Genomic DNA, 15,867 nt, shown 5'->3' with positions numbered 1-15,867 from the left:
AATACAAGGATTATTATTATCTCAAAGAACTTTGAAGTAGTCACTGTTTTCCGTTGTGAAAGGCCCTATACAAATGCAAATTGTTGTTGTTGTCAAGTGTAGTAACCGTTTTTCTAGGCAAACAGACTGATTATTATGGAACTTTGATCGTTGCACCTCTCAGATTTAGTGTGTATATTCTCTTTTATTAAAGGAGCCTATTTTGTACTTACTTTTTTCCTCTTATCTTAGCTTCATTCACCTGTCCTCCTTTTTCAACTTCCAACTCTACCACGTTCCACTAATCATTTTTTTTTGTACATAAAAAGAACACCCTCTTTCATTCCTCATTACCCATTCCTCGATTGCCCATCTCTTTGTTATTGTCTCACTTACTTCTCTGAATGCTTTTGAAATCCTTGCAATTATTATCCTATTCCTGCAGTCCCGAGAATCCATTAATTTTACAATAGTCTTATATAAATAAACTATAATGAAGAAAAATGTGATAACAGCGAGGGTTCTTTGTAAATACTGCTTATATTAGAGGCAGTTGGCTCCATAACACTGATAATCATATTTTGTGTAGTATATACAGGTTGGCTGGGAGGTCTTTCCTGCAACAATGATAATGATGGAGGAATTTCCTAAACATTCCAAATTCTGGCACATTTCCCTCCATTGACGTTTTAAAGAGCTTTTTTTTAAAACGAACTACAGAATTTGAAGAGAAGCATCAAAAAGATATTTAACAATTATTTTATAAATCAGAAGCTGAATAAGCTGTTATTTGAGATGACTGTGTTGTAATTTCACTCTATTAAAATTTGATGATCTAAAAATAAAATAAATCTCTTCCTAATACTAGCACGCTGGGGTCTTCTGCATCGTCGGCTTGAGAATAACTAATGGGTAGCTGAAGCGAGGGCACTGGACTCAATTAAGAAACAACTAGATGTTGTAGTGGGAGGACGGTAGGGTGGGTATCTGGAAGGGTGAAATCAGAAGAATCGAAGGGCTTTCTTCATCTTACTGTCTCTTGTAATCTTGTGATGTCAGGTGAGACCAGGGGCTGGATTAAAACAGAGATCACAGGCCTCTGTGTGCCAAGCCTGTCATTTTCATTGTTTAAAAAAAAGGTGTATTCAAAGACGAATGTTGGAGAAGACCATTGTTGGGACCTATCCTGTAATAGTCTTTTACCTGCTTGTCAAACAGATCAAATGAATCATCCTCACACCCTTTCTACAAAGCTATTTTAATTGCTACAAAGCAATTCTAATTATTTTTTTTGTAAAACGAGGATCGCAAATTTTAACATAAAGTCAGAATTTTGAAATGTATTAGTCAATTTATATTTTAAAAAAAGCTGAAGTTTAAAATTTCAAGGCAATTTGAGCAGAATCATGCCTTCCCTTCTTCAAATCATGCAACTATTTACTGCCGAGGGCAATTGAATCAATTCGAGTTGCATCATTATCTTATTTTTAGTGAAAACAGGAACAATGCAATTTAAAGGTTCATTCATTGGATTTTTTCCTAACTGTTCCCAATAAAATGTTACTACTGTACTCAGAACTTTCTTTCAGAAATGAATTACTTGGGAAGTTTTTAAATCTCACCGCATTTGGGTCTGTTCATTAAGCTATTGAGATAGGATTTTTACTGACCTATTTCCAGACTATATTGCTTCCCGCAATACAATGATCTTGCATACTGCTGCATTAAACTTCATTCACAGAACATTTCGCCTGGGTTTATTGCTTTGTTCTAACACTGCACTATTTGTTCCGATGAAGGGTCACATCCGAAACATTAACCTTTCCCTTTCAGATGCTGATCGGCCCGCTGTGCATTTCCAGCACTTTCGAGTTCTTTTTCATATTTTCGGCATTCACAACTTTTGTTTTCATTGAAGCTAATTTGTTCCTAGTTTTATTTATAACCATGGAACAAAGGAGAAAACATGTCAGGGACACAACCAAACACACTGTTCATTAAAAGGGAAAGCCAACGTCACAGCAAACTGTATGTACCCTTGTACTTTATTTGGTTAGGTCCGGTCTATTGAAAAATAAAATTTCATCTAAAAACTCTTTTTTTAATTAAATTCAGTTATTTTAAAATGAGAAAAAACTGTAAAATAAAGTTTTTTTTGTTTGGCTTCATTGAAACAAAACCCCCGCTCTGGCCTATTTTATTTGCTCCTTGGCAGTTTATTTTATACTTCCTTTTTATGTGTGATGAGGTCGTATGGTCATGTTATGTGACAATTTGTGCGTTGTGAGTGGGTAATTATCAACCAGAGTATATTTACTGCTGCATATGAGTGAATAGCCATCTGCCACATAAGCCCGTCACTGTGCAGGAATTGGTTTAGGATTACATCATATGGTATAAATCAGGATAAGAAATGTAAATCAGAACAAATGCTGAAATCAAAGCAATAATGAACTCAAATTTTTGCAATGCAAAAGTGATCCTCCTTTCAATCCCTAGTGTAATGTCAAATTTCAGAACTGCACACAGCTCATTTAACAATATATTAATACTGATAGAACACTATTCCTCTGATAAATCAGTAATTATGTCTGTACCAATATGGAATGAAACAAGGGAAGGGATGCACTGAGATTAAGAATAATGAGCAACGGCAGTAAAAGTCTACAATTGATAAACTTATCACAGGAATTTCAGATAATGTTCATTAAAACAATTCTTACCAAATATTTCAAGCCTCCAAAACACATCAATTTGTTCACATTTGCCAGACCTTTTTTTAAAAAACCCCATAATTTTCACAACGGGCAAAGTCCTTCCAAAGGGAGTTGCATTTTTAATTACAGCCACTGTGTCGTATGGGCAAACATGACAGCAACATCTCACATCAGCAATGAGATGAATGCCCATTTAATTAGTTTCAGGTAAAACTGAATTAAATCAATAACAGCAATTTAAGAGAATTGAACTTTAGATTTTCCCAACCGCGCTCCCCAATGCAAATTTTCTCAATTTTCCTTCCATCCCAATGGGAAGCTTGCAGAATGAGCTTACTTTCACAACCAAGTCAGTGTGCTACAAGCCAACAGGAGGCACACATACAGCAGGAGTCAGCTTTCTCCTTCTCTCACTGACCTGGAATGCTTGCTGCTACCAAGCAATTCATCCCACCAGCAAAAAAAAACTGACTAAAAAAAACTAAACCCATCCAAGCTGAAAATCCATCTGAGCTGCAATGACAGGCCTGCACAGACCTCAAACCCACAACCGTCTACAATAATTATAACAGCTTACATTTATACAGTGTCTTGAATGCAAAGGAATGTCTTGAAGCTCTTCACAAAACGAGAATAATTAGAAATGAAGTGAGCATTGTTATGTAGTCAAATGTGACAGCTAATTTGTGCTAGCAACGTACCACAAACAACAATAAGATAACTAGATAATTGATCTGCATTTTTGGGTACTGAATGTGGATGAGAGAGGGATACAAGTCAGGGCAACTGGAGGAAATTTCCCTCTTTTCTTTGACATAGCAGTGAAGTGACTTTTAAAATCCTCCTGAACTACAAAGGAAAACAAATCAGTTCAGAAAAGGATAATGATCTGGAATAAAGAGAGTTATATTTAACACAGTTTACCATGCTAAGTCGTCTTAAAATGTCAAGGTGACTGACAAAAGTTGCATTGAATTGCAAAGAACGTAGTTATATAGCTATATGCAATACAGTTATAAAGCGGTGGTCTGTCCAAAATCTCAGAAACCGTGCTTATAATTAAGTACAAAAAATGGCCAACTTCTGGGGTTGTAAGGTTGTAGGCTGATACCACTTCCTTCATGCTGCAAACATGCAAGCTACAGCCTAGAATGTGCTGCTGATGTTACTTCCTTTGCAAAGCGATATCAGCGATGCTTTCTCCAAGTAGTAATAATAATCCTTGCATTTGATATAGCGCTTTTCATATCTTCTAGACGCCCCAAAGCGCTTCACAGAATATACTGTAAAGTGAATTGACTGTATATTTGTGGGCAAACGCGGCAGCCAATTGCGCACAGCAGTGTCCCACAAACAGTCATGGATTGAAAATGACGAATTTTATTATTGTTTTTTGTTTCTTGGAGGGATTATTATTAGGGGTGTGGAGTAAGGAAACTTGCCCAAGGTTTCGCCCTGCCTGGAATTGAACTCAGGTCACAGTGAGCAGGAATTGATATCAGCAATGCTTCTGCTCATAGCATAAAAGAAATAATGTCACCGGTGACCTGAAGACTCAGACATTGGCCATTTTGTAGAAAGGGTGGTCAGCAGTGGAAGTACTGGGTTCACAATGGACCAAAGCTCTAAGCAAACTCAGGCACAGCTGGAATGCATTCTTATGGGCTTCCCCATATTATATAGCTAGTGTAGCTAGGACTATCATTCCTCATTGTTGAAGGAAATTATGTAGGAGCTATAGGAGGAAAAAAACATGCCGACAGATTGGGTGGCATAAAATCTCACTTAAAAAAGGTACCAACTCTTTTTCATAAATTGTTTTACTTCTCAGTTATGCATGCTATGCAATGCAGTTCTGAATAGTTTACTTCAAGGTCAGACTTGTTAGCGAAGAGATGCTATTGCCACGAGATCTGGTGAAGATCAACAGAACTTTAGACACAGACTGAATATCAATGAGTTCACCTGGGATAAAAAGCACCTTAGAATACATCCATAGTGTTTGTTTGTACCATTTCACAAGCAGACAACTGATGTCATACCTGACATCTGGTATTTATTTTTAGGGGGATTAGAGGCTGGGACTGTAGGAATTCTTCAACTACCATATGTTAAGACTTGCTCTTATCCGGAACTAATAGCAGATAGATTGAACATCATTAAAGTCCAACTTTGCTTGAAAGAAAAATGTGTTTTCTCCCAACACGTGCTGGTATACAGATCCACAACAACAACTTGCATTTACTTCCATCTATATAATGCCCTTCGGGCAGGATAACATTTCGCTATCAGTCCGGAACTGGATGCCTCGGTTATTGAACCCAAGTGACAATTCATGAGTCTGGCCGTGAGTGTTAGTCACAAGGTATGACAATACGGGGTGTTTCAATGCAATGCACAAATGGGCACTTTTCAGCAGGTTGGTTCTGAATAGTGAGCAGGAAACTTTGCTGATTTTTTTGTCTTCCGTAACTCAGGAGGGCAATTTTAGCATTTTATTCCTGCCACAACTGATACCAGCCTTTACACACCCCCAATTAAACCTTCAGCTCTTCTAGTCTCTATGGCTCAGTTACTCAGTGGATAATCTCTCCTGAGCTATCAATGAGTCAGCAATTAAAAAGCATGCACTATGATGACAAAGTTTGTTTTGACAGGTTGGTTAAGGCCCAGATTTTGCACTTTGCTGGCTTGCTGATTTCAGCCATATCTGATATGGTCTTAAATCAGCAAGAAAAAAACCTTGTTCATGTCTGAAACTGGTCTCGCAGCAAACCAAGGATGAATACCTAAAGATAGATTGTTCCCAAACTGCATATTTTTATGCTGAGAAACCCATAAAATCATAATGTAAGACAATAAAAAAATCTTCTAAAGGAAGTGTGCAAGACTTAGAAAGAAGCCGAAAGCCTTAATTTGACATTGTTGGTGGTAGAGTCTGCTAAAGTTACAGTTCTAACAAACTGAGAAATGATTGACATCATCAGGCATTGGGTGACATGATCGATCAGTCCTTAAATCAACAGATATCAGGCTGCCCAAAGTTGCTCTCAGAAGTGTTGGTGGCTTACCTTTTTTTAAAAAAAAATTTCCCTAAAGAATCCAACATGAAGTTCAGCATTAAGCAGAAACAATCAAAAGATTTTCTCACCCTGATCAAGAACAGTTGACCAATGTAACCACAACTGAAACCTCTTGACAAGCAATGGATGACACTCCAGGTATTTGGTACAAGACCTGCCAATCTTTGATCTTCAGATAAATTTTCGATGCCCTCCTGACTTCTCTCAAACATTTCACATTGGGAGAAGTGGTCAATTTCAGATGAAGCTGTTTATTCCTTGTAACTTTTACCAACTTCTCTCATTGTGGCAGTTTCAGTGGAGAGCTAATTAGCTGCTTTTGAATTCATAGACACTTTACCAGCTTGTTTTAATATGGCTGTTAAAGTTGTTTTGCTGGAGAGTTAATGAGTGATTTGATAGATTCATGGGTTGTCAGTCAGGTTTCGATGGTTTGGTTGTTTGTGGAGGATTTTGTAATTAGGAACATCATATGAGGGCATAACATTGCAGTTTGACTTACACATACAAAATAATCACAATGTAGAAATATAATTTTCTAACTGCTGTGGTAGCAAAAGCTTGTTACAAAATGATTTTTTTTGTGGGGGAGAAATCAGTTGAAGACATGGAAGTGTGACAGGGAAATACAGGAGGAAAAATATCTTTTGATCAAGTCTTTTGAGCTGTTCCACTTGTTTCCAACCACAGAGTTTCTGAATTGTTTACCTTGCTGGGATCTTGCCCGTCATCCAAGGAGGCTGGTGATGTAGTCTCCTCACCATGCCCCTTAATGTGAGGATGAGCTCTTGCCCATTAATTCTCTTTAGCCACTCAACTGAGAAGCAACATCATTGTCATCTGTCCTTTGGATGAGACATTAAACCAGAATCCTATCTGCTTGTTCTGGTTGATGTTAAAGATCCTGTGGCATAATTTCAAAGAAGATCGGGGCATTCTCAAGCTGTCATGGAAAATTTTCCACTCTCATCCAAATTCAACACAAAAAACTTAATTTGTCATTCATCATATTGTTACATGCAGGAAGGAGCTGGCACAGATCAGCTGCTGTATTTGCCTGCACGACAGCAGTTTATGGACCTTCATGTTAGGATGGTGGGGGTGGGGAAGACAGGAGATGCCATTGTAAACAATCTCATTAAACCCTGAATATTTCTGCCCTCATGAATAATTATTTTGCATACATTACCAACTTGCCCTATGGTATCCAAATAAGGCTCAATTCCTGCCCGTATGTTGAAGGCATATTTTGGGGGGGGGGGGGGTGGTAATAAGGTGGGGTGGTGGGATTAAGTTGATCTCTGTGACCTGGTGTCGATATGATGGGTGAAATGGTCTCCTTTTGTGATGTAGATTACTAGGTTTCTACTTACACTATTTTGCAGGGCGGGATGCCCTTTCCCCCTCCCCTTTGCTACTTTAATTTATGCATTGAGCATGGCCACAGTTTTGTGGTGAATTTGAGGTTGAGAGGATGTGGTGTCAGCAGCTGTCTGGAGTAGCTGAATGAAGCCCCTTGTGATGTATTTCAGAATTAAAGCAAAGGCTCTTGCCACACACCTCAATAAATTGATTCATATGGAGAAACAATGGTTGATCAGTGGGAGGTATTCCTTTTGTCATGGCCTGTTTGGCATCTGCTATACATTATTCATACTATGCAGGAGTGTGGTGCGACCCCCACAGTCCTTGCGCTAGATATTGAAAAAGTATAATTGTGCATGCTGCACTCATAGAATTCAAAAGAATGATCTACAACTTGCCATTCCTAATTTTAAGTTTGGCTGGAAAGTTAGATAATGTTTTCCAAATGGACGCCAATTACTACATGTCAAGTTGTGATATGCAAGGTCAGTGGAACGTCATCCTTGCAGAATTTGCGCTGTTCTACACAGTCAGCAGTTTTCCACAATTTACACTAATATCAATAAGAGTTAGGGTTTCAAATTAACCACAATTCTGCACCAAAAATTTGGCTCTGACGAGTGAGCACTGCATTCAGAGAAAAAGAGAACTTGCACCCATTTATAACACATATAACCTACAACATATAATAATCCTTGCATTTTGATGTAGCACTTTTCACATCTTCTAGACATTTCAAACCACTTCACACAATGTACTGTAAAGTGAATTGACTGTATATTTGTGGGCAAAATGCGGCAGACAATAGCGCACAGCAGTGTCCCACAAGAGTCTCGGGTTGAAGTGAGCAATTTATTATTGTTTTTTTTCTTGAGGGATTATTATCAGATGTGTGGAGTAAGGAAACTTGCTCAGTTTCACCCTGCCGGGAATCAAACCCAGGTCTCTTGGTTGCAAGGCGAGTGCTCTAACCACTGAGCTATAGGACTTCACCTTATCAAAACATATCAAAACACTTGACAATACAGTAATTAATGTCAAGTATAGCGACTGATTTTGTAGGCAGATGTGGCAAGTATTTTGCTCAAAGCAAAGTTCCACAAACAGCAACATGATGTAAATGACCAATTCATCTGGTGGATAAATGTATCTGATGGATCTGCCCAAGACAGACACCCTGTAAACTCCCTTCTTGTCACTGTACACAAAACACATGCAAAGACTTGTCAGTTCTCCGTGTTGATGTTTTACTGCAACCAGTGAACAGGGAGTTAAAACAGTTACACAAATGTTTGCTGTGCACAAACATTTTAATGTACTGCAGATGCAGTGTTTGCTGTACACATGTGCATATTTAACAGGTTGCAAGGCTCATTTTGTTGAGTCGACTTGAAGAAAACCTTTGTCAACACATTTTGTTGCTCACAACTTTAGAGTGAAAATTTCCCTTATGCTGTGAATGGATTGGATTCTCTCTAACAATCATACAGCTCTGAAATAGTACACGAGACGATGTGCTGAGAAACCTCTAGCCCAGGAGGAAGTGTAGTTGAATTCCATCGATGCGTGTTGATGTCATACAAAGGAGGAAATAATAAAACACAGGGGCCTGCAAGAGGTTGGTCTGTATCAAAAGAACAGTTTGTCTCTTGAAGGTAATGGGATACTGTTCCAGTTGTCTTGCAGCACTACACCCACTCAGGTGGTTTTCATGTTAGTAGCGAAGGCAATGAGCATTACCAGGCCATGCAACAAAGAAGGTGGGGGTGGGGAGAAGAAAAAGAAAAACATCATTGCTGAGCCCAACCCAGTCATCATTTAGAGCTCCACACATACACTTTTCAGCAGAATGCTCTGGGTAACCAGCAGCAAGAACTCTGGCTAAATCTCCCTCTTCCCCCCATCACTAGCTCAGGGAAGATGCAGGTTATATTGATATAGTGTCATTAATGCTGTCATTGGCAGAGACTTAAGGAAATGAAACCCAGGTACTCCTGGTGTGTGTGGCTCACTCTCACATTGGCTAAAGGCTTCATTCAACCAACTGGGCCATTGGCGCAGAGTAATATAAAACAAAAATATTCAACACTGAACATGTGGAATGGGAACGAGCATCTTTGAAATGACTCGACAAGTACTACTATGGGTGTTTGGCTGCACAGTAAGCTGGAATTGAGAAAAGACTGCTTCACTATCAAAGATCTCCCAGCACTGCATTCAAATAGTAGATTTGGAGCCAGCAAGTGGTAAAGATTGCCTCCCTGTACAATTTTAAAATTGGTCCCTTATTGTTTCACGTAAAGATATAAACACATTTTAAACGATTCTGGACATTGAGATAGAGCCCGAGGCACACAAAATACACAAAAATGTGTTTTTTTACAAATCATTTCAGTGTAGCTTCACTGAACAACAACTTTCATTTATACATTGCTTATATAGCACCCTATATGTAGGATGTCTGAGCGATTCACAATGACCATAGGTGTGTTTGAAGAGGAAGATTTTAAGGTGGGCTTAAAGATGGATTGAGAGGAGGCGAGGTGAGAGTTCCAGAGGTTAGGGGTATAGTGACTGAAGGCTCAGCCACTGATGAACCTTACAACAACTTGCATTTACATAGCATCCTTCATGAAGAGCAGCATCTTGGTGCATTTGAAACTTAACTATAAGTAAAGATTAAAATAGGTTGCTTTAAACAAACAGAGTTACTTTTTACAATACTAATACTATTTTTTAAAAAAACATAATACCAGCAGTTTTATTTACAAAGGTTATTGGGCTGTTTCAAACATGCTTGAATATACCAATTTCAAAAAAGGTTACAGCATCCAAAACACTTAAACACCATAAAAACTTATTGTTCATTGGAAAAATTCTGATAAACATCTCAAGTTCAGTAAAAATACACATTTCTTACATTTGTTTCAAAATGTAAATTTGGCTTTGAGTTAATAGACCAACAGAATTAATTAAGACAACAACAGCAAATTACATTTGTGTAGCACCTTTCACATCAGGAGGACTTCTCAAGGCGCTGAACAAACAGGAATTTGGACCTGAGTTGGGGGTTGGGATCAGGAGGGGTGGAGGATGGGAATGTGACCGAAGGCATGGTCGAAGGAGGGTCTTGAGATGGGCCTCGAAGAAGGCAAGAGAGGGAGCGATGCAAAGGAACTGTGGAATGGAGTTCCAAAGGATGGGGGCAGAGAGGCTGCAGGCCCTACCATGGATGGTGGGGCGAATTGTGCAGAGGACATGGAGCAGGCCGGAGCCTGCTGAAAACCTTCACGTTGGGAGGACATCCCAAGGTGCTTCAAAGAATGAAACCTACCTGATCCAGAGTCAAACTTCGATTCAGACCTATAAATACAAAAAAAATTCATTAATAAATCAAATATCTGACAAGTGCACAATAACAACCCTTGCATTTGATATAGCGCTTTTCACGTCTTCTAGACGTCTCAAAGAGCTTCACAGAATATGCTGTAAAGTGAATTGACTGTATATTTATGGGTAAAACATAGGTCTCAACAGGAAAATTTAAAGGAAAATATTTGCACTTTTAGAACAGTGCCTTTTAGAATTATAGAATTCCAGCACCTTGGGACATACTTCCGATGCGAAAGGCATGTAATTTGTTGTTGAATAATACAATGATAATGATCTTTGCATTTGATAGTGCCTTTCACATTAGGAGGACCTCTCAAAGCGCTTCACGGGCTTTATTGTATAGTATAGTGATTGTGTCCTTTGTACGCAACCAAAATCAATGCCCGTCCACTGGTGTTCAGATCTATGTCGTGGGTTCCAATCTGAACAGTTTATATTTGGTGTAATCTTAACATAATGCTCACAAGAGAAGTTCAGAGGCAGAAGGCTCTGCCACCCATTTGATCGCATCCTTCCAGAAAAGTTGTTCTACTAGGCCTCAATCATGCCTTCTGGTTATCTATTCCTGCTATTAGTTACCTTGGTGTTAATACTGTTTTTTGCCCTGCACAACAATAAATTTCATTTATTTAGTGCCTTTCACGTCAATAGGACAAGGCGCTGGACAAAGGGTTTGCACCCAAGCTGGGGGTAGGATTCAGGAGGGATGGCAACCAAGAGGGGTGGAGAGAGGAAGATGACCGAATGTGCAAGGTCTTGAGACGGACCTTGAAGTTGGTAAGGCAAGGGAGTTGTGAAGGAGGAGTTCCAGAGAGTGGAGGCTAAAAACAGTACCTGCGAACTTTGAAGAACTCAAGATTATTAATCATAGGGCATGTTTAGTTGTTTTACACAGGGCTTGGGCAACTTATGTCACTATGATCAAACCTGTACAGATATAGCTCAACTAGAGCATTGTACAGCTTGAGCAGATTTTTGAGGATCTGAACTCAATTGATTTAGCAATGTAGCCCAGCATCCCATTTGCTTCATTTATTGCTGCCTGACGACGGTTTGGATATACTATAACGCAAGTGTGAACCTCGTGTTGAGAATAGGATTGAGGTCATTATAATAACCACAATGCTCAAATAGCCCGCCTTTGATTATCTAAATTGAAAAATGATCACTAACGCAAAGTACTGGAAACTTCCCAGCCTCATACATACATTTGCAATCAGCAGAAGTCAACACTTTCAAGGGATGGGTGGTGGGGTGGGGGGGAGAAAATGTGAACTGGAGGGAACCCAAGCCCCAAGTTCCCTTATTGTTAAGCAGAAGACAGCAAAAAGTCAAGGCTTAAATATTAAACATTTTAAGGGATCTAAAGTTCAAGTACTCCCTTATAATAAAAGGCACTTTAATCAATGGATAGAATAGGCTTTTGAAAGCCATGATCACTGTGCAGAGGTTAGACAGCACACAGTTAGAGCAGCACCTCAGCAGAACAAAGAATAAAATACTTTTCTGAATGTTTTAAACTCTGTACCGTACCACAATCCCAGACACACACACCTTCGTCACCACTATGGTGTAATTACCTGACGAGCAATTTATAAGTTTTGAAAAAGGATAAAAAAAATTTGTCCTTGTGGGAACATTATGTTTCAGATATAGGTTAATACTAGCTGTAAATTCAGGAGCCTTTGAAGCTCTCCGTTCAGCTGTGGGAAAACTGCAGTTGGGTAATTACTCTCAAGATGCTGCTGATGTCCTGTCAAGCAGAATTAACCCTCAGACTAAGCCTATCCATGCAAGCTGCTACAAGACAGCATTGTCTGTATGGGGTTCTCGAACCAATTAGTGAGCATGCTCCGGTCAGATTTATATCACACATTAACGATCAGTTGTATATCTGTCCACAGCTGTCACAGCAAGATACAAGAGCTGGTCAGCAAGAGCCCAGTTAGAGGATGTTACATGTGCATAAAGACCTTTCAATAAAAAAAACATTTAACTACCTGAGAATCTGCTTAAATTTTTTCCCCCCTCTTCCCCTAAGCAACAGAGAACTAAAGTGCATTTGAGGTTACAGTATTTTATGTAATAGTATAAGGTTAACTAACCTGATTCTTAATCATGGCAGAGCATAAGAAATCAGCAGTGTAATTTCAAAGGTTTGTCAATCGGCCCAACATCCAATGTAAAATACACACGCGCTGTATTTTCAACGGTCTTGTAACAAATGTGTTATTCACCAGGATTGAGATAACTAAAATGCTATACAATAGCATGAGGGAACAGTTCTAGTGAGTCATATAGATACTGTATCTAACAGACTTGGACAATGAAGCATAGAACAAGAAAATGCCATTCAGTCCATTAAGTCTGTTCCTTGAGGAACAGCTCTATACTGCTGTTAGAGGTTGATGGGTTGTAGAGCACACTAATTAAACGCTGCCCAGCATTTGCAGGTCTCTTGTTTACAAAAGTGATATAGGTCCTGTTTACAAAAATGGTTATTCTGGAAGTCCAGCATTGGTGCTGTACAAAAGAGAACAAGCCACCAATTTCAAATGTGGAGCATAACTTGGAAGGAAGCCTTTTAATCATTTCATTTTTGAAGCTGCCCATTCACGTTTGGTCAGCTGGGTGTCTGACATATGCAGAAACCTATCACAAGGCTTAAGAGTTCCACAGTATGCACACCACCTACACATGGAAATTGTTGTGCATCTGGCATGGAATCTCCATGGAGGGATGCACCCTTTTTACCCAATTCCCCACTTTGAAAGCAGGTAAGTTCCAAATGGGTCTGTAGTTCTCTGGTAGCTCACCCAAATAGCTGTGTTTCATGTTTGGTGCTCACAACGGACAAAAAAAGCAGTTACCTTGTGGGCATTTTCTTAACAAAACAAACATTGATCTTTCTAGATCAACATATGTATTGGCAATTTTATGAGGAGCATAGGAAAATCAACTGAATGGTATTTTAGATAAACAGTTTTCACAAAATGGACATTGCTTTTCGTTTGTTTTAAAACAGAGTGGATTAATCAAACATTCAACTTAGATGAACAGCCATGGACATTTGAAGGGCTCACAATGACTTTGGTAATGGCATGAAACAATGAATATCTGGGGACAATTAAAAGTCAAGAATCTTATTTGAGGAATTCAGATGACACCATAAAGCATCCAAGTTAAATATGAGTGGTTTATAATAACAATCCTTGCATTTGATACAGTGCCTTATCACGTCTTCGAGATGTCTTACAGCGCTTTACAGAATATACTGTAAAGTGAATTGACTGTATATTTTGTGAGCGAAACACGGCAGCCAATTGCGCACAGCAGTGTCCCACAAACAGTCATGTATTGTAAACATCAATTGAATCTCAAGACAAGATGACTGCCTTCAAATCACATAGGACACTTTTTTTTATAGGATGGGGAGCACATCTTTGCTTCTACTGGCTTTTGGAAACTCCACGTCATTGATTTTAAAAATTGATATATGCAAGGAGGTGGCATTAAGCACTTCACGCAAGCTACTGTAAATGTAATGATTGTATCTGTAGGTGAACATGACAGTCAAATTGCATATAGCAACATCCCACAATAAACCATGGAGTGAGTCTCTAATTTTACCCAGGGGATTATTGGCCAGAACACTGGGAGTAATTCCTTCTCCTTTCAAGTAGTGCCATTGGATCTTTAGTGTTCACCTGAACAGGCAGATGGCACTTTGGTTCAAAGAGTGCTACCAAATGAGCCAGACTGACACTGGTAATATTTTCATTGAAAGATGAATAATTATGAAGAATCACTACAAGTTTACTGAACATTAACAATGTAAATTACTTATTTTTCTTACACCCACAAAATACAGTCATTCCAATTTAGAATACATAATTTGAAGCGCTTTAAGATGTCTCAATAACATGATAAGACGCTTTATCAAATGCAAGGATTATTATCACAGAATTAATAAAAAAGTTTAATTATTAAATTTATGACGCTGGATTTTTATGACAAAGGTTTCAAGAACATCAAAACTATCAATATCACTACACTGTAACTGTATCACTGCTGTAACAACTATTTGTTAGAAACTTCCCGAATACAAGCCTGAGCCCAGTCAGACAGTGTTGGCAGGTCATTTCACTATGGTGCTGGGGCTTCACAGCTAAGTCTTACTGTCAGCCAAGGTCCTCATAATTGCACTATGCAGAAGGTTAACTGTATAGCAACTAACTTCAATAAATGACATTTGTATAACAACAAATTCTATTTGTCCAGCGCCTTGGGATGTCCTCCCGACATGAAAGGTGCCTTTCACATCGGGAGGACATCCCAAGGAGCTGGACAGTTAAAGATTTGCATCTTCAGGCACAATCTAAATATGGGGAAGGAAGGGGGAAAGCGGAAGAGGAAGAGTGTTCCACGGTTTTGGACCGGAATGGCTGAAAGCGCGCCACTGTTGGTGGAATGGAGGGCACGAGGGATATGCAGGAAGGGTGGGCTGACCAAAGGCACGGATGGAGAGGAGGGTCTTGAGACGGGCCTTGAAGAAGTCAAGGGAGGGTCCAAGGTGAAGGGACTGTGGGATGGAGTTCCAAAGGGTGGGGGCAGAAAGCCCGACCATTGATGGTAGGGTTGGCGGGGACATAGAGCAGGCCAGAGTCCGCTGAGCAGAGGTTGCAGACAGGTTGGTACGGAGTGAGACCAGGAGTGGAAACCCTGAGATTTTAACTTCTCCAAGACTAGGGACAACATAGAAATAGAAAGCATTAGAACAAGGCATATTGCAGTGTCTGCACTGATACCTTAGCTGAGATCTGCTAACTCACCAGAATTAATCCTGCGACTTCTTGTATGGCTCAATTCTGTGCAAGCCTGATTTTGCCTTTGAGAGTAGTCTCAATCTAGTGGTCCAGAACACAGTCAAATGCATCTAAAATTGTGTCAGTTTAACTCAGTTATCACCAGTCTCACCCTGTGTCAGAAGGTTGTGGGATCTTGGGCTTATAGTCCAGACTGCCACTCCAGTGAGGTACTTTGGGAGACGTGCGGTGTCTGAGGTGTTGTCCTTCAGATGAGACATTAAACTGAGGCCCTCTGTCTGCATATTAAGATCCCAGGACACTATTCATTAAGAGAAGGGAGGTTTACTTTGGCCAACACTCCTCCAGATTCACGTCTTGGCTGTTTGTGGGACTTTGATCTGTGCAGAATGGCTACTGTGCTTGCCTACAGAAACATAGTTCTACATTTGGCAGCAATTACTTGTGAAATGCTTGACATTTTGATATGTAGGTGCTATCATGCAGGAATAATATTGTATATTA

At 39.4% G+C, this 15,867-nt stretch overlaps 1 protein-coding gene across 4 annotated transcripts in view; it reads right to left on the bottom strand.

The window, feature by feature from the left end:
* The window catches only part of msrb3 (methionine sulfoxide reductase B3), a 68,044-nt gene that overhangs the window by 18,183 nt on the left and 33,994 nt on the right, over positions 1–15,867 (bottom strand). For all 4 annotated transcript variants that reach the window (XM_007904944.2, XM_007904945.2, XM_007904947.2 and 1 more), the window contains exon 5: positions 10,479–10,507. In XM_007904944.2, the coding sequence (XP_007903135.1) occupies positions 10,479–10,507 (29 nt within the window). The remainder of the gene's footprint in view (positions 1–10,478; positions 10,508–15,867) is intronic.

The sequence above is a fragment of the Callorhinchus milii genome, unplaced genomic scaffold, assembly GCF_018977255.1.
Source record: "Callorhinchus milii isolate IMCB2004 unplaced genomic scaffold, IMCB_Cmil_1.0 Scaffold5, whole genome shotgun sequence".
Classification (NCBI taxonomy): Eukaryota; Metazoa; Chordata; class Chondrichthyes; order Chimaeriformes; family Callorhinchidae; genus Callorhinchus; species Callorhinchus milii.
This window is presented reverse-complemented; position numbering and strand designations above follow the sequence as displayed.